A 19,213-nucleotide genomic window follows, 5' to 3' on the forward strand; every position below is an offset into this window, starting at 1 on the left:
GCCTAAAATGGAACGCACAGATGGAATGTTAGCGTCAACGAAAGGTTATTCCTGAACAAAATTGTAAAATATAGTATTACATTTCATATTCCAAGCAGGGCAGCTGAAGCTATAAAATGCACTTGCCCCTATTCAATGACGCTACTTGTTCACTGTATCTGTAATTTTGTTCGGATTTCAATTAAAGAATTGGTCTATTCACCATTACATGAAGCTTATTGGCCATCACTTGATACATCAGCAACCACGTCGAGGATAAAATAAGGACGATAAGCGGTAGAACTTTAGTTGATACCTGATATTCCCCAGCTGTCAAATCCCCGTCATCCAGTAAGTAACTAGCCTTAACAGAAATACAATGCTGCTGTCAACCTGGTTAAAAAGCATCACAGTCCAGTGGCAGAAACTCTGAATATAGATAAAAACTTGCTCGAATTACCTCATTGGATTTTGATGCTTGAAATTCATTAAAATCCAACAAAAAGCATGTGAAAAGAGAGCGCATGCATTTAGATAGCTGAAGCAAAAGAACACGATAAAGGGGCACCTCAAATCCTTGAAAGCCAATTTGAATTTGATAATTCAAGCATGAAAATCCAACAACTTGCTCTTTGACAGAATTTAACTCTTTCTGCATAAACACAGTTTTGTCAGAATAAGAATAAAAAAGACTAATAAATGCAACGCTGCAGAGAGAAATTCTGAGATGCATATCCTTCAGAAGAGGTTTTTTCTAATTTGAAGAAATTATTATAACTAAGGTCATCTGGCAAACTTTCGATGAAAATTGATCCTGTCATTGGAGATTGCAAGAGAGAATACTTTTTCTTGAGTTTCTTTTATATCAATATAAAAAAACGGCTAGAAACCTCTGGTTAGTTTTGCACTGTTGCATGATCCTTCGGAGAGAAATCACGTGTATCAGAAGTTGCAGTTGTGGTAACAGAGGCTCCAAATGGAATTTATTAATCAGTCACGCCACATTTCTGCTTTCAACTTTACCCTTCCCAGATTTTAACAAAAACTGTGCCTACCAGTAATCGCCACAAGAGCATTTACCATCCCTAAAGTGATGAAACCTCTTTCCATCTCTCACTACAATTTCTCTTCCCACAACTTTTGACATAAACTTGAAGGCATTGTGGCAATCACCACAGATCCTAAGATTCTTAAAAACCCTGACCGTAGCTCCATGGGGAAGTTTCATAAATCCATAAGCAACTGCGAGCTTCTCACTATGAGTAGACAACTCATGTTCCTTTAGATCAGATTCCACATCATGCAACACATACTTTGTGTCAGGCACATACCCTATCTTTCTCATTTCCAAGACCAGTTGCTCAAGGTAATTGTAAATTTGTCGCACCTCAGGATGATTAGCATCGCCAACCAAAAATGAATGGACCTTGTTTTCTACCTCAATCCAACTACACCCAGGCTCCTTTTTCACCCCACGGTCCCTCATTAGTTTCCGCACTTTGGCCATGTCATTCCACTGGCCAGCTACAGCATACATATTTGACAACAGTACATAGGTTCCGTCATGTTGAGGTTTGAGCTCAAAGAGTCGCTCTGCAGCTTCAATCCCCAAATCTATATTCCCATGAATCCGGCAACCAGCTAAAAGTGCTTCCCAGATTGGTGCACCAGGCTCAAAAGGCATTGATTCCATCACCTCCTTTGCTTCTGAGAATTTCCCAGCTCGACATAACAAATCAATAATGCGTGCATAATGTTCTTCATCTGGGGTTACACCATAAACGTTATGCATTGAATCAAAATATTTACGGCCTTCTTTAACTAAACCTGCATGGCTACAAGCAGAAATAACTGTGAGAAAGGATATCCGATCAGGCAATATGCCTTCCTTCAGCATCTCTTCAAAAAATTCAATTGCTTGAGTACCTTGTCCATGTTGCCCCAGAGCTGCGATCATGGCATTCCAGGATATCGCGTCCACACAAGGCATATTAATGAATAAACAATGTGCTGCATCAACAACACCACATCTTGCATACATTGTGATCAGTGCATTTCCAGCTGAAAGGCTTGATTCATACCCATACCTAACAACTTGAGCATGGAGCTGGCGTCCATGCTTTAATGATCCAAGCACAGAACAAGATATAATAGCTCCTGCAAATGCATAATCACATGGTTCAAAACCCTGCAATTTCATCCGGTTGAAAAACTTCAAGGCCTCTTCCGCAAACCCAATCTGTGCTAATCCAGATATCATTATAATCCATGACAAAATATTTTTCTCAGGCATCTCGTTGAAAAAGGATTTAGCTTCATCCATGCACCTAACATTCACATACCCTGATAAGATTATATTCCATGAAACAAGATCCCTCTCTGGCATCATATTAAATATCTCCCGGGCGATATCAACTTTACCACATTTCCAGTAGAACGTAATCAATGCATTGTTCACGGGCATTGCAACGTCCGGTGCTGGGTTTGCCACGGTTTTTAGGAAGTAGGCATGCATTTCCTTTCCAAGCCGAAAGCATCCAGCATTTGCACAAACGCTAATAACGCTTGTAAAAGTAAACTCATCCAACTGAATTTTTGACATAATCATCTTCCTGAACATCTCAAACGCTTCTAGATATAGCCCACGATGCGCATAACCTGAAATCATGGCATTCCATGCGACCCCTAATTTCTTGCTCGTCCCATTTAGAAACTCTTTGGCTGCGTCAAGATCATTATTCTTCACATACCCAGTAATTATAGTAGTCCATGACAGCTCATCTCTGTTAGGCATCTCATCAAACAACTTCCTAGCCTCAGCCATCAAGGACGATGATTGTGCTGACGGTGAAGCTGCACACTTCACATAAGAAGAAATTAGCGCGTTTAATACTGAAGTGACGAACCCAGTTCCCGACTTAATCACTGCACAATGCAACTGCTGGCAGTGCTTCTCTTTTTCAGCAACGAGTGCCAACGCACCAAGAACACTCGTAAACGTATAATTATCAGGCCTAAAATTATCCCTCTGCATATCACAGAATAGTTCAATAGCAGCATGACCATCATGATTGTGCGAATAAGCAGTGATCATCGCGTTATAAAAAACAGAGTCTCGCATTCTTAACGGGGTATCTGAAAATATCTTACGCGAAAGTTTTAGATCCCCTGCAGCAGAATACGCAGCAATCAGTGTTGTTCTTGCAACAATATCTGGTTGAGGGATTTCGTCGAACAGGTAGCGAGCGTAGTTCAATTTTGAGGATTTGCTGTAGATGTCGATCAGACGGTTGAGTATGTGGCCACGTGGCTGGAACCCAGAAGCTATCATGTGGGCATGGACAGGACGGGCAAGGGAGTAAGAGATGGGACTTTGAAGGCAGCATATTTGTAGCAAGGATCCATAACGATTTGCTGCTGTACGGATGGAGTCTGGTGTTGTCATGTTTATAGCGGTGTACTTTCATTGCTCATCAGAGGGGTCGAAGGTTGGAAAGGTTTCGATTTTGGAGGGAAAACAAGAGATACGAGAATACTGTTTTGATTGAGGATTTATATCATCCGCGCTTCTATTGCACCGGGGAAAAACACTAAAGGTTTTTTTTATTTCCTTGAATTAACATGGATTTGTACATACTTAACTAATCTCATGAATTTATTAAAGATATTTTTATAAATATAAGAAATTATTTTTTAAAGTATAAAGTATTTTTTTTGTTTATAATTGTTTTAAAATAATATTTTTTTTATTTTTTAAAATTAATTTTTAATATTAATACTTAAAAAATATAAATAATAAATTAATTAACCTATGAATTTCATTAACTTGAAATTTAAAGTATAAAATATTAATTTAGATTTATCCAGTAATTTAAAAATTAATTAATCAATAATCCATGTTCTTTTACGAGTTAAACCTTAAATCAGATTTAAAAACTATGCTACGGTATCAATAAATTTTTTATTTGTTAATCATGTTATGTTTGTTTGAAAATAAATTTAGTTCACACGATAATTATAAATAATAATAATAAATAAATTCATAGTTATTTATAAATTTAATATATTTTGTTTTTAATATCTATAGTTTAATCAATTTTTCTCGTCATAGGTAATAAAAAAGAAAACTCACAGTAACATCTCCTCCACTTCTGTATAAAACATTTCGAGAGAAAATATATAAAAAACAAAATAATTTAAACTAGGTACTTAAAACCATGTTCACGTTCATTGATTAACAAAAAAAAAATCAAGAGTCGTGGGGTGTTACTGTGTATAAATGCATTGCAGTCACTCTCATATTTCGATGTGAATTTATACAATGAAATGTGTTTTTTTATTACATAACTTTGTTTTGAACGATTTGATTTTTTATGCCCAAATTCAATGGCAGTAACTTTCAATGTTAAAAGCCAGGAATCAAGGTAAAAAATTAAAAAACTAGTACCTTGTTTGTTTGGTGAACTTTTCTATATTTATTTGTTATTAGAAAAATTGATCTACAGAAAATACTTTTCAATTGATGAAAAATTTGACTTAGTTTTTATAAAAGTATTTTTCTTTTTTTTAGACAGAAAATACTTTTTAAAAGTTATGAAAAAATTAGAAATATCATATTATTTGTTGATTATAACAAATTTGATCTTCAAACTTTTGATTGATATATATTTTATTTTGAATCCTTTTTTTTCAATTTCATCGATTCAAATTTAATATAATTTGATTTTTATATTAATTTTGATTCTTATTTTTTATGATTTTTATTTGTTTTTCTCTTGTTATTTTTTCAATTGAAACTTTTTATCTATCAAATTTAGTTCTTATTCTTTTGATTGTTACTTATTTTATTTGAAATAATTTATGAAATTATAATTATAATTATTTTAATGTCATCATCTTTCAAATTTTTTTATCTGTTAGATTTGATCTCTATTGTTTTGATTGTTATTTATTTTATTTGAGATAATTTATGAAATTAGTTTTTTTTTTCAATTTCATTCTCATTCAACTTTTTAATTTGTAAGTTTTGTTCCTCGTTATTTTAATAAACTTGAAAAAAAATAGTAATAAGCTATTTTCCAGCTTATTTTTCATGACATAATCAAATACTAAAAAATATTTTTTTTATTTATTTTTCATGACACTACCAAATATCAGAAAATAAATCACTTTTCAGGAATACACTTTCCAAAAAAAAACTACTTTTCAGGAAACAAACGGGGTCTGGATGTTTCTCTTGAAATCAACGTAAAAAGTTAACTTTGATAAGTTCACTTTTTCTTTTATAGATTTTTGGTCCATGTTGTTTTCTAAAATTTAGTATTGTTTTAAAATTTAAAATTTTTATTTTACAGTTCATAATATGAAAGAGAAAAGAGAGAAAGAGTCATTATATTTTAATGATAATTTTTTTTTTGTTAACATTGATTTTTTACCATTAAAATAATTGATATTAGTGTCAACAACTTTCATTATATATGATATGCATTTCATTGAGGAGTTTCTTCATATTGAAATTACCTAAAAAAAATAGACATGACATTGAAAAAAATATGGGTTTCCAGTTGAATTTTTTGTGTTTTGAATGATTTATGAGTTGTTTGGTGGCATAAATGAGTTAACCTGGTCTTTGAATTATTTTGTAAGTGTTTTTTAGTAGAAAAAAATATTGGAATTCAGTAAAATATTCTCGGCCTGATATTCCAGCAGCACTTCATCAAAATTTGAGTTGCAAACGACGAATCGTCTGCAGCTTTTTTAATACACACACACTCTGTCCATTCTAATAGAAAAAAATATATTAAGCTCAAGAGTGCTAGTCTGGGCTGGATGGCCCATGCTCCTAGTTTTTTTGTTGAGGTCCTGGCGCATTAGGCCTTGGCTGGTAGGCTCAAACATAGAGTTTGCTCTTTTTTTATTTATTTATTTAATGCATTTTCCCTTAATTTGAATTTTTTTAAATCATTTTTTTTATATTTAAATGTCTCTTTCTTCCCATTTAACTTCAAAACATGATTTATTTTTTTATTTAACTTAAAAAAATTACACATACTTTTGCTATACAAGTTCCACGGGCGTAGCGTGTTTATTTTTTTTTATGTTTTCTTTAATCCCTTGAACTCTTTTAAAAAATCATCCTTTATTATTTAAATGTTTTTTTAATATAAATTTTTACAAATCAAGCCTGCTTCTTTTATATTCAGCCCTACGTATCTGTTTTTTTATATAAAAAAAATATTATTCTATACAAAAATATATAACACTCAAATAATTTCATCCATATACAAGCTTGTCAGTTACAATGTAAAATATAAGTTAACTCAAGTTTATTTAGTTTTTTTTTGCTATATATTTACATGTTAATTTTTTAATTTTATTATTATTCAATTGAAATATAATTTTATAATCTTATAATATAAATTACTAGTTTAACAGATTAATTTAAATTCAGAATTTTCAGTTCATTATAATACAATCTTAGTATTTTTTAAAAAATATTCTTTAAATGTTAGTAATACCTGAATCCGTGCCAAAGGTCGAGCACGTTTCTAGAGGAAAAAATCCGCTGACTCTATTCTACACGCGTAACTTCGTCCTATCTAAAATATTAATGTAACTGCACCGCTGGTACACCTGATTATCGTGTTCCTTTGTAAATGGATATTACTCGTTATGGAAAGTGAGAAACTATGAGACTATTTAATAATCGTACTGGTTTAAATACGAGTATAATTGCACCATATACATGCCTTATTAATGTATCCCTTTATAAATAGATGTTCCTTGTTGAGTGAAGTGGGAAACTATAAGATTATTCAGCAATGAAAAATTATTTTAATTTATTAAATAAAATGAGAAGCTATGAGACTATTTAGTAATCTTATTAGTTCAAATATTAATGTATTTACACCGTTAACATAATTGATTAATTTTTTATTTTATACGTAGAATTACTTGTCGAGGCAAGTGTGAAACTATGAGACCATGTAGTAATAGAAAAACTACTTCTTATACATGTTTTCAATTCTTTTCCCGTTTCCATTCTTTCCTTTTCAAGTAAAAATTGGAAAAATATATATATTTTTTTATTTTCTTAAAAACAAAAAAAAAAACATGCTAATATTATAAATGATTTTAATCGTAATATATAATCATCATTATTTTGTATTATTAATAATTTAATAATAAAGTGTAAGTTACTCATTAACTCAAAAAAAAATTCCATAATAGATTTATAATAAAAATAAATTTATGACATTAACCAAACATAAAAACATAAAAAGAATTTTTTTTAATGTTTTATGTTGATAAAGATGGTTGCATATAAAAGAATAATATAGTAATAATCACTATTTATTTATTTTTATTTTTAAAACAGTAGAAAATTTCCAAACACAATTATGAAAATCATCAAAAACATGTTTTTTAAATTCAATACAAATTAAAAAAATCATGTCTAAATAAAAAAAATTATTTTCTTGTTTTTTTACTTTCAAAAAATTAAAGTGTTATTATATTCTAGAACAGTTTTTATAGATTTATTTTATTATTTTTTTGATCATACGTTTAGTATTACAATGAAAATTGTTTTTTAAAAATATTTTTTGTTTAAAAATATATTAAAAAATATTTTTTAATTTATTTTTAATAACAACATATAAAAACATAAATTTGATATTTTTTTTTAAGTCAGATACATTTTTAAAAAGCACTCAAATAAAAATTATACACAATTGTTTTTTCTTTCTATTTTTATTGGAGAGAATTAAATTAAAAATATAAAAAAAATTAACTGCTGCCCTCATCAATATCGGTCGTCCAGGGCAGCCTCATCCAAAAAAAAAAGAGGAGTTATGCATGATAGTGACAAAAATAAAAATAAAACAAAATAACAATCATTCTCCCACGTGTCAGCTGGCACTCCTTTATGTTATTACAAAAGTAGCCAATTAGCAGCTGCCACCGCAAGTAACAAAAGTCGCCACAAAATTAATTAAATTTAAAACACGGGAGAATGCAAAAAGACTTCTCCAGGCGGGGGCACCATAGCCCCACCAGGCCACCACCACCCATCATCGAAGCCAGAAAATAAAATAATAAATAAATAAAACTCAGATAGATGCTGCTGCAAAAATCACTCCCTTCTCCTGACCTTTCCTCTTCGAAAGAAAATGCAACAAATCAAACCCTAACCCTAAAAATACCCCAAATAACAATATCAATAATAAATAATAATCACCCTCTGCCACCAGAACCCTAACATTTATCGATTTATTGCATTATTATCATTTCTGTCTGGGTGCTCTTTCACTGAAACCCTAAAATGACGACGAGAGGGACTAGATCAGAGAAAGTGAAAAGAATTTTCCAACAATTTGACGGGAACCGGGATGGAGGTCTCAACAGAGATGAAATGGCAGCTTTGGTGGTGGCTGTAAATCCTAGAGTTAAATTCAGTGAGGAGCAAATCAATGCGATTCTTGACGAAGTTTTCCGCACTTACGGAGAGTTTATTGATGGGGAGAAAGGGTTAACGTATGATGGTCTGTTGCGTACTTATGATGATGGAGCTGGTGACGTGGACCGTGATTTTGATGCGCTTGAGTTGGAGCTGAATGGTGATAATAAAGGAAGCTCGATCGAGGTGGAGGCGTCGTCGTCGTCAATTGTGGATGAGAGGGTTATTGAGTCGCAGAAGAAGCAGAGGACGGCTGATTGGGCGGTGTCGCCAAATCACGGGATTGTTTTTGATGACACGTGGAAAATTGTGGATGATTTGGAGATTTTGATTAAGAGATTGAAAGCGAAGCAGGCGAAAGATGGGAAATATAAAGCTGATAATTTTGATGCGTTTTCAGATGCTGGGTGGTCGAGGGAATTGGGGCCATCTTCGGAGATCTCGGATAAGAGGGTGTTTTGGGAAGAGTCCGGGAGTGATTATGCACTTTTTGTGAAAGAATTGGGGGTTTTGAGGAGCAGAGCTGATGGAGCGAGATCAAGAGAAGAGGCATTTGATGGGCATATGGCAATTGGAAGGGTTTTGTATGATCATCAGTTGTTCAAGGAGGCGTTGGTTAGTTTTAAGAGAGCTTGTGAGTTGCAGCCGGTGGATGTTAGGCCACATTTTAGAGCTGGGAATTGTTTATATGTGCTTGGAAAGTATAAAGAGGCTAAAGAGGAGTTTTTGTTGGCCTTGGAGGCAGCGGAGGCAGGTGGGAATCAATGGGGTTATTTGCTTCCTCAGATTTATGTAAATCTCGGGATTGCGCTGGAAGGTGAAGGCATGGTTTTAAGTGCTTGTGAGTATTATAGAGAAGCTGCTATTCTTTGTCCAACTCATTTTAGAGCTCTGAAACTTTTGGGTAGTGCTCTTTTTGGGGTAGGGGAATATAAGGCTGCTGTTAAGGCCTTGGAAGAGGCTATTTTTATGAAACCAGACTTTGCTGATGCTCATTGTGATTTAGCCTCTGCTTTACATGCCATGGGTGACGATGAGAAGGCAATAGAGGTGTTTCAAAAGGCAATTGATTTGAAACCTGGCCATGTGGATGCTTTGTATAATTTAGGCGGGCTGTACATGGATCTGGGTAGGTTTCAGAGAGCTTCTGAGATGTATACCAGGGTTTTAGCTGTCTGGCCAAACCACTGGCGGGCTCAGCTTAATAGGGCTGTCTCGTTGTTGGGGGCTGGGGAGACAGAGGAAGCTAAGAAAGCTTTGAAGGAAGCATTGAAATTGACAAATAGGGTTGAATTACATGATGCAATATCACATTTGAAGCAGATACAGAAGAAGAAAGTGAAGGGCAATGGGGGTGCCAATGGGGAGGGAGTGTTTGTCATTGTAGAACCTTCAAAATTTAAGAGACTGAATGACAAAACTACATTGAGGCAGGATTTAGCTAATGCTCTTCAAATCAGGGCGTTTCAGAGGATTACCAGGTTGAGTCGATGTGACGTGGAGCTTTTGAAGAAGGAAATGAGTGAAAATGATGTACCAGTATCTTATTCTGGTGGCGGTGTTCCTGAGAAATCAATACGCAAACCTAACTTAGAGGAAGTTTTGAGGCGGTTGCTTAATTTCCTGAAGCCTGAAACCTTCCAGGGGGCTGTCAAGGCCATAAATGAGAGGATCCTCTCTGTTTTTGATGAGACAGGCCAAGGCAGGGTGGATTTAGGCATGTTCTATGCCATTCTTGCCCCCATTTGCAGTGGCAATCCTGAAAAGCGAAAACGGGTTGCTTTTGATGCACTCTTATGGCGTCCTGTGAGTGAAAGTGGTTCTCAGATTAAGAAGGCTGATGCTGTCACTTACATCAAGTTTCTGAGGGCTATTTATGTTCCCTCTCACGGAGTTAGTGAAATGCTAGAGGTTCATGGAGAAGCAGATTCTTCAATGGTGTCTTTCAAGGAGTTTCTTGTGATGTTCGATGATCCTGATTGGGGCTTTGGTATTATGTCAACTCTGATGAAGCTCGAATCTGGGGATAGGAACCGCCATGGACACTATGTTTGCTCTGTTTGCCGCTACCCGATTATTGGTTCCCGCTTCAAGGAGATAAAATCTCATTTTAGTGTATGTAACCAGTGCTACAGTGAGGGGAAGGTGCCTCCCGCATTTAAGCAGGATGAGTACATATTCAAAGAGTATGGAAGTGAGGCTGAAGCAATGAAAGATAAGTGCACCTGTCTCCCTTTGCAATCTCACAATGATCGGTAACTCTTTCAAGTTCTTTTGTGGATATCCCGTCCTGTTATTCTAATTGTTCAGTGTGAAATATTTATCTCATCAATGTGTTCTGTGGGCATCATATTGAAAAATAAACGGTCTAAAGTGGCATCTGTATCTTTGATCCCTGTTTCCAGTAGTGTTCTAGATTCTCTCTCTCCTCTCTCCTCTCTCCTCTGTTCCACTATTCAAATGTTTGAAATGATGTATATTATGATTATCCCTTCCAATTTCTGAAACATTTATTAGTTCTTTTCGAAGCAGCCTTCCTGCATGTGTGTGTGAGTGCTGTGGGTGTCTTTATGCATGTAATGTGGTTTTCTCTTGGAGATGATCGTGTCGGAGTTTGAATTTGAACACTGCTTCCTCGGGTTTGGATATGAACAATTTCATCAAATGTAGAAATGAATTTGATGTTTATACATGTTCATGGCTGATGCGTATTAGGTAAAATGAATTTGCTTCGTGTCTTTCCACAGCAACTTTTTATTCAGTAATAACCCTTTGTTAGCTATCGTCATTAGAAATTAAGGATTGACCATTAAAATCGTGACAAAAAGAATAATTGAAAAAAATTATCAAGTTTATTTCGAACATTTTGTGCATAGATATGATGCAACATCATGTTGGTAGAGAGGTCCAATAAAACATTTTGTATTAGCTGAGGGACGAACTGTGCCAAAAAACCCCACAACTCAATAGGTAAAAGGCAACGAGGGGCGTGAGCTTCGAAGCAATAAACTGCCTTCAAAAGCTTGTTTTTGACCGACTTGGTCTGCGATTCCTTGCCCATTTGAAGGAAATGTCTTGCAATAACCAAAAATGGCTCAACAGTTCAGCTAAAGTAACCGTGTTTCCTTGGCCATGGCGCCAAGAGTCACAGCTAGTTCCAGATTAATCAACTTTGGTGGGGAAGGGCCAAAAATGGTAAGACAATTTCTTTTTTCTTTTGGCGGGGAAGGGCCAGAATGATTATAATTATGAAGTTGTTCCTGCAAATGATGATGATAAACCAACAACTTCCTTAAAGTTTTAGGAATGTTTAGCTCAAGCAGATTAACCATTGTTTTGCAATATTTTTTAAATTAATTTTTTTATACATATTTTTTTTATTGTTTGGATGTACTAATATTAAAAAATATATATTTTAATGTATTTTAAACAAAAAAACACAGCAAAAAATATTTTTTTAGAGTCCATTTACTATTCTGATAGTAATTATTTTTTTAAAATATTTTTTGCATTGAAATAAATTTTTTTATTTTTAATATTAACTCATCAAACTAATCTAAAAAAATTAAAAAGTAAATTTAAAAAGTAAATAAATAATTTTATTATATTTTTAAAACATAAAATCAAGCAATTTTTTATAATCCCTGTCGGAGATCCCGTTGAGGCTGAAAGGAGGAAAGCCTTTGACCATTCCACACAATAGATAAAGAGGACTGGGAAACACAATTCATAATGAGCTCTACGTATTTATTCAGAAAGCCAAAATCTCGGGGAATATTAGTGAGTCCAATCTACTGTGTCATACGCCTTGGCAAGATCCATTTTTGCAGTCATTCCTCCTTGTGTGATAATTATTCTAATGTATTTTAAAATAAAAATATTTTAAAAAATAAATTTTTAAAATTTATTTATTATTAAGATAGCGTTACTTTTTAAAATAATTTTTATATAAAAATATTTTTCTTTTATTTTTTAAAATTTATTTTTAATACCAACACATTAAATATCTAAAAATATTAAAAATTATTTTGAAAAATAAATAAATAAAATTTAAAATATTTTTAAAACATAAAAACAAAGCATTCTTCAGAATAATTGTCCACGCATCAAGTTAATTTTCCATACAGCCAACAACGTGGTCATCATCATTAACGCACCTCCTACCATCATTATCAAGACGTACCAATATCTTAAAATTTTGTTAGTCAAATTAAAGAATGATTGCTATACACAGAGATAACAGATAAGGGATTTTTGTTTTTTACATTTAAAAACAAGCGATTCACTTTGGAGTAATATATTTTAGTAGATCATTCTCGTGTTAAGTTCTTAGATTAATTTTTGTTTTTGAATTTTTTTTAATAATATATTCAATGTTTCATGTTTTTTGAGTAGAAAAAATAATTTAAACCATAGCAAGGTTGATTCAACATTACCAAGTTAATATGTATAAAAGCAACTCGAATCAATAGTAAAAATATAATTTTAAGTCAAAAAAATCTCAAAATATATATTTTTAAAATATTAAGATGACAATATTTTAAATCGATTCGAGTTAATTTATTAAAATCCCGATCTGGATCATAAAATTATGATAAACTTATAAAATAAAAATTAAAATAAATTATAAAGTTTAATTCTTAATTAACTTAATGTATGTTAAGGAAGAAATTAAAAAAAAAAAGTCGAGTTAACTGGAGTTTACTTATCAAATTCGTGACTCAAGTTATAAGATCAGTATAACCTTATATAAAACAAATCGAAATCAATAAAAAAAATAAAATTGAAAAATAAAACTAATTTTTTTAACAAAGCACTGTTCATAGGATGAACAATAAATTCATATTTTTTTTATTTTTTTTATTTTTAATGAGAAAATGCTTTGTGACATCCTTAGCATTCGAATTATTTTAGTTTACACGAGATAAGGAGCACACGAGTACTTGAGATTATATGGAGATACTCCTTCTGTACTGTTGTTTTGCATTCCAAGACAACTATTTTCCGATAGTGTCACGACACAGAGTCCTGAGTTTGCTTTCATCGACAACCATGCGAGGATCATGTTGTATCATTCATTGGGTGTGAAAGAAGGAAGAATTTAATTTGGGTACCCCTAGCCACCGCAATACTACCTTAGCCTCCCAAGTTTGCTCAAATCAGGTCCGATATATACGTAGTAGTAGAAGTCGCCACCAGACGTGCCGGGAAAATCAAATAAGACGATCGACAAAGCTGAAATACAGGCACATGATATACATGACGACCCTAAATGGAAGGTCAGTTGGGCACATTTCATGCATGATAGTGATGGTTTTGATGACACTGATGCCCAAGATAACAACAGAATCATCAGCAGCATGGCCTCCAGCACAAATATCATCTTCGGCATCCCTTTCCTCCCGCCGATTCAAGGAATATCAGAAGGAAGGACTTGAACATCACACTGAGATTCATCCCGACGATATGGTAGAAGACTACAGCAACTGGGATCCTGTTCCTAGATCCGGTGGAGGCTATTATGCTCCCATTCCCCACCAAGAGCAGCAAAGCTGTGCTTCTCGTATTCTGAATTCTTTTGATGATAATGCTATAAAATGCTTATAAATATACTTCGAATTATTTAAATAAGTGGAGGCATTCCACCTAGTTTATTTGTAAGAATGCATGGATGATGATAATTGTTGTATTAATGAGTATAGCAAATAGATTTTAAATCGTGAGATTAATTGCTCTAATTATATTTATTTTTTGCTGGGTTAAAACAATATACATTCATGATATAGCAAAATCTTAAATTTATAGACAATTTCTACAAGTTTATTAAAAATCTTTGTTTTATTTCTAATAAAGTACATAAAAAGTTTTTTGGAAAAAGATAAAGAGGAAAAGAAGATTGTTTTTCCAATAGATTTGTGTTGATATCAAACTGATATTTATAATAAAAATAATATTTTTTTATTTATAAAAAAAATATAACAACTTTTCAAACCAACATATATGCAGACTTTAAAAGCAAACCTTGTTCTTAGCATTTAAAGGCATTTCTTCATACCAATGTCTATAAGATTCAAAAGTCAATATTTATTCAAATTATCAGAACTTAACATAGATGTCATGCAATTAATTAATTAATTAATTACGAAAAAAAAAAAAAATATTACATAATGCCAAGTGTCTTTATATATATATATGTATCAATTTTAACTTTTCCTCCAACATTCAAATGATTTGGTGTCCCTTATATTATAAAGTACAACAAAATCTTACCATAAAATAAATTTCTCTTTAACTATCTAATATACAAGCTATATTTTATAACAATAATAGTATCAGATTAGCTAAAAACGGTCATCTCACTGGTTTTCTGGCTGGCCACTAGCTCCTGCCTCTCTACCTCTCCTTTTAACTCTCACTAAAGGTCCGGCACAAGTCATCCACGGATTCCCATTGCTGCTCGGCTTGGATTACAGATTACAACCCAAATAGTCCATGATCTATAACATTGATTGAGACCATGTTTTCCAACAAAATGGGAGCCAACTAGCCATGGCTTTGTAGCTCATCATAGGTCCATCTACAAAGTATATCTTCCAAAAACCTAAACAATTTTACCTAAGGTATGGCATTAATAATAACCTTTGTAGCGGAAAGACATCAAAACTTGTTACTCGGATACATACGAAAAGAAACTGCAACAGCTTCATGCTCCATGGGAAACAAGGATGAACAGAGTATGCAGCACCTTTTCTTGTTAAAAATGTTTCCCTTTGATGATTTTCAAACAAATAAGGTCATGCCAAACTCAGAACAATGACATCCTAAGTGATCTTTAAGAACTAACAGGTCAAACAATTACGATCGATGGTTCTCTCTGGCCGCTCACATATGGCATATAACAGAATAAAATTTTATGACTAGCTGCCATGACATGAAAATTAATTTTAAAAAAAACGAGTTCATATGAAAATGCAGATCAAATCAGAAATAAACTACCCAGGGAGTAGAGTCTCACCGAATCAAACTGCTCATCCAAAGGACGACGAACCCGCTGTTTCTCATCTCCAAGATAACCTCTTGCCCCCACAAGAGCATTCATTGCTTTCTCTACCCCTCCGCATCCCAACACATTTTCTCGATCGCCACCATACCTAACATATCCACAGGTAACTTCATTAACAACCTCCGATCCCTCAACATCAGCTCCCAAATCCTCCCCTCCCTCAGGTATATTCGCACGAACAACAAAATCCTCCTCCAAGTCCTCAGCATCAGAACCAAACCGCGACAAATCACTATCATCCAGCAATGCCGCTACTTCAGGATCAACCACTTTCTGAACTCTAACACCAACACTCTTCGACGCCACATTATAAATTGACTTATCATTCCTATCCTCACTTTTCAATTCTGAAACTTTTACTCTCGATGCATCATAAGCCTGACAAAAATCACCAGCATTATCATTTTCACTGCAGTAACTTGAAAACAGTAAAACTAACCAGCTAATAAAAAAAAAAACTTCACTAACCTTGATATCATGAGGAAGCTGATGAAGCTTGGCTTTGGGATTTTGATAAAAACCCGAGCCGTTAACGTTACTTTTAATCTCTTAAGTGAAGTAAATAATTATAACCATCACCAGGAAACCCTAATTCCAAAATCTCTCTCCTGACATCCTCTGGCAAAGGCCCCGACGATGTTTCACAAAAAAATCCACCTCCAAAGTGCAAGTAATTACCATAACTACCATCGTCACCGTCCTCAGTATCATCCGGCGCGTCGGCGAAAATTGAATTAGGATCGTCATCGAAGCGGCTGTTGCTGGAGCATTTGTTTTCGGCCAAGAAGTTGTCTATTGAGTAGGGATTGTTGTCGACTCGCACGAAAACTTGGTCAGTGCCGTCGAAATTGGGATCGGAGGAGTCGCGTGCAAATAACTGGAAAGTTGAGGCTTTATTCTTGTCGATGAATTTCTTCTTCCCCCCATTCTCTGTTATAAGGAGCGGGAATAGAGTGTGGATTGAAGTTAGTAGAGCTTGATTGAAGTACTAATTTGTACAAAGCCCTACAGTGTCTGGGTAAAAAAGCATTAAACCCTACTGGGTGCTTGGGTGATATTGGACTCAAGAAACGACGCAGTTTCTCCGAAAATTAAATGTCATTGGCTGGTTTTTTATAGGGTCAAAAGTTCCACTGTTTTTGTAATTTTTTTTAAATGTGGTCCGCTACTCGTTAATTTTCTTAATATATTTATTATAGTTTTTTGGGTCAAATTTGGATTTAGTTATATTTAATTCAATTTTTTATATTTTAAAAGTTATAAACTTAATGTATTTGATTTTTTTCTAATCTAGCCCAAATTCAATCTCTGAAAAAAATTCCTCAGAAACAAAAATTTATAAATATCAATTTTTTTCTTATAAAATAAGAATTTTTATCTTTCAAATATTCCAATGTGTGAATTTAAAGATGTTTAGAATTGCAGGTGGACTATGTTTTTAAAATTTATTTATTTATTTATTTATTTATTGATGTATTAATATTAAAAATAAAATTTTAAAAAATAAAAAAATATTATTTTAATATATTTTTAATTTTTTTTTAAAAAAACAAACTTTATTATCCTGTAAATAATTTCTTAAAATGTTCCTTACCGACAACAATGCTGACCTTTAGGTCCAAAAAAAAATTGAAGGGTCCATTTTTCTAATTGAAACAATTAATGGCTTCTTACTCTCTACCGTTCCCATATGAGCCGGGTCACGGGTGATCCCGAAGCTTCACCGGGAAAGCTGGCTCTGAACAACACAACCTGTACCCCCACCATCCTTCCTGAAATCCAGCTTTCTTGCCCTTTCACGTTGGTGTACTTTCAAAAACCAGAAACGGATCCATCGTACAGGTTCAAAAGCATTCCATTTCAGTCCCTATAGTTTGTGTTTTACTAGTATCGATCCTGATATTTCTACGAAGTTCCGATTTGCCCCCCATCCGTTTTATGTCTAAGGGAACTTAACGGTGGGCCCATCCACTCTAATATTGTATTTCATTTTTTTTCATGCTTTCCTTTTTTCTTCAACCAGATCCCCGTGCATGTGATTGTCTGACATCTTCTGATATATATACATCTTCTGACTATATATATATATAAATATTCTCGCCAAGATGGGTTTATTCTCGCTCAGATTCCGTTTGTAAAGGCTGGCTTAATCTGTGCTCCTGTATTATGATTTTTGTGATGATATAAGTTAGTTTTGTTTCTTAAAGGATTTTTTATTTAAAAATAGATAAAAATAATATTTTTTACATTAACATATTAAAATAATTAAAACAAATTAAAAAAATTATAAAACACACTTCAACTACAAAAACAAACAGAAAACAAACAGCACGAGTACTTAATGAATAATTGAGTGGTTAGCTATACTTTTTTCTTCATCTTTTTCCAAGAAATGGGCTGAACATGCTCACTCTGGTTGGAATCAGATGAAGGTCGATAATTTCCTGCCCCTGACCTAATCTGCCATGGATCCAGATTTCAAAACATGATGCAATCCATAACCTGAGATTACCTGATAAGAAGGGAATGCTTCCTTGTTAAAGAGGATGAGGAAAAGAATGCTTATGTCAACCACTAGACCTAATATATGATCTGACCGAGCTTGGATTAACTCCAAAACAACATTATTTTTTTATATTTTCTTGTTAAATAAAACTGATGATATTATAAAATTTAAATATATATAAAAAAAATTATTTAGTGTTTGAGACAGTGGTTAATTGATATATTAAAGTACTTGAATTTATTTTTAATCCAAAGAATTCCAAATTAATCATGAAGGTCTTGAATGCCTCCAAAATATAGTCTCAATTGAGAGAATTTAAAAACTATCCGATAATAAAGTCAATATCTTTATGAAAAATATATTAAATAACTTAAAGCAATAAATAACTTTAAAGAATCTTAAATTTCAAGGACAAAGATATTTGTTCTTAAGTTTTAAGTTTGTTAATGTTCAGAAGTCTTTGTATATTTGTTTAAGAAAAATGAGAGTTTGTGTCTTACCTGGATAGTTCAGATAATATTTATATCCTCTGAAACTTATCGTTTCTATGAAAAAAAAAAGTTGGAAAGTCCTCTATCTTCGACGACATTATTAGGAGGCAAAAAAAAAAACTCTTACATATTATTAATGAGACATCAAATATGGAAAGTTTCTCAATAGACTTTATAAACATCTATATGTATAGAGAAATCATTACCTTAATGTGTACAATTATTCTAAATTGAGAGATATGACAATTTATCATGTATTTAATATTTATATTGTAAAGGATCGTTTAGTATCAAACATAAAGCCTTAGAATTGGTAATGTCTAAGTTATTTGGGACTAACATGCTTGTCAGATCCATGTTGCTTTGTATTTGGTTAATTGTCAAGTCCAAGTACCTTGAACTTGATTGTTCGTCAAGTCCAGATACCTCAAGTCTAACATGTGTGCCACACCTTTATTATTTTGAACTTCGCTGACGGCCAAGTCCAAGCTTCTTTGGACTTGACTGTTTGTCAAGTTCAAGCATCTTGAATCTAGTATGTTTGTCAAATCCACGTTACTTTAAACTTAACTAACTGTCGTGTCCTCATACATTGGACTTAGTCCACCAAGTCTAAGCACATTGGATTTGATTGACTATTAAATCCAGGAAAGGCTAAGTAAATGTATTTTAGACTTAGCTGACTGTCAAGTTCAATTATCTTGGATCTGAAAGGT

General features: G+C 33.1%; 2 protein-coding genes and 1 long non-coding RNA gene across 4 annotated transcripts; 1 reads left to right on the plus strand and 2 right to left on the minus strand.

Moving 5' to 3' along the window:
• Window positions 1-28: 28 nt before the first annotated feature.
• Window positions 29-3,562, minus strand: LOC133691563 (pentatricopeptide repeat-containing protein At1g25360). Of its 2 annotated transcripts, XM_062112117.1 has the most exons (3): window positions 870-3,562; window positions 548-631; window positions 29-408 (listed from the first exon to the last, which is right to left on the minus strand). In XM_062112117.1, exon 1 carries the CDS (start codon window positions 3,422-3,424, stop codon window positions 1,031-1,033), a length of 2,394 nt encoding a protein of 797 aa, XP_061968101.1. In that variant the 5' UTR covers window positions 3,425-3,562; the 3' UTR covers window positions 29-408; window positions 548-631; window positions 870-1,030. The 2 variants fall into 2 exon arrangements, with proteins under 2 accessions (XP_061968101.1, XP_061968100.1); XM_062112116.1 differs by having other exon boundaries at window positions 548-3,562.
• Window positions 3,563-8,038: 4,476 nt separating this feature from the next.
• LOC133691307 (uncharacterized TPR repeat-containing protein At1g05150-like) lies at window positions 8,039-10,965 on the plus strand. Its single transcript, XM_062111755.1, has one exon. The coding sequence runs from the start codon at window positions 8,303-8,305 to the stop codon at window positions 10,694-10,696; it is 2,394 nt and encodes a 797-aa protein (XP_061967739.1). The 5' UTR covers window positions 8,039-8,302; the 3' UTR covers window positions 10,697-10,965.
• A 3,738-nt stretch (window positions 10,966-14,703) lies between these two features.
• On the minus strand, window positions 14,704-16,562 carry LOC133691549 (uncharacterized). The gene is made up of 2 exons (XR_009841706.1): window positions 15,969-16,562; window positions 14,704-15,878 (listed from the first exon to the last, which is right to left on the minus strand). It is a non-coding gene; the product is annotated as an uncharacterized LOC133691549 (long non-coding RNA).
• Window positions 16,563-19,213: the final 2,651 nt, after the last annotated feature.

This window comes from Populus nigra, chromosome 4, assembly GCF_951802175.1.
Source record: "Populus nigra chromosome 4, ddPopNigr1.1, whole genome shotgun sequence".
Classification (NCBI taxonomy): Eukaryota; Viridiplantae; Streptophyta; class Magnoliopsida; order Malpighiales; family Salicaceae; genus Populus; species Populus nigra.

What these genes read in the sequence shown, in the direction of transcription:
- LOC133691307 (XM_062111755.1), top strand. Translation starts at nt 8,303, where the DNA reads ATGACGACGAGAGGGACTAGATCAGAGAAAGTGAAAAGAATTTTCCAA.
- LOC133691563 (XM_062112117.1), bottom strand. Translation starts at nt 3,424, where the DNA reads ATGACAACACCAGACTCCATCCGTACAGCAGCAAATCGTTATGGATCC.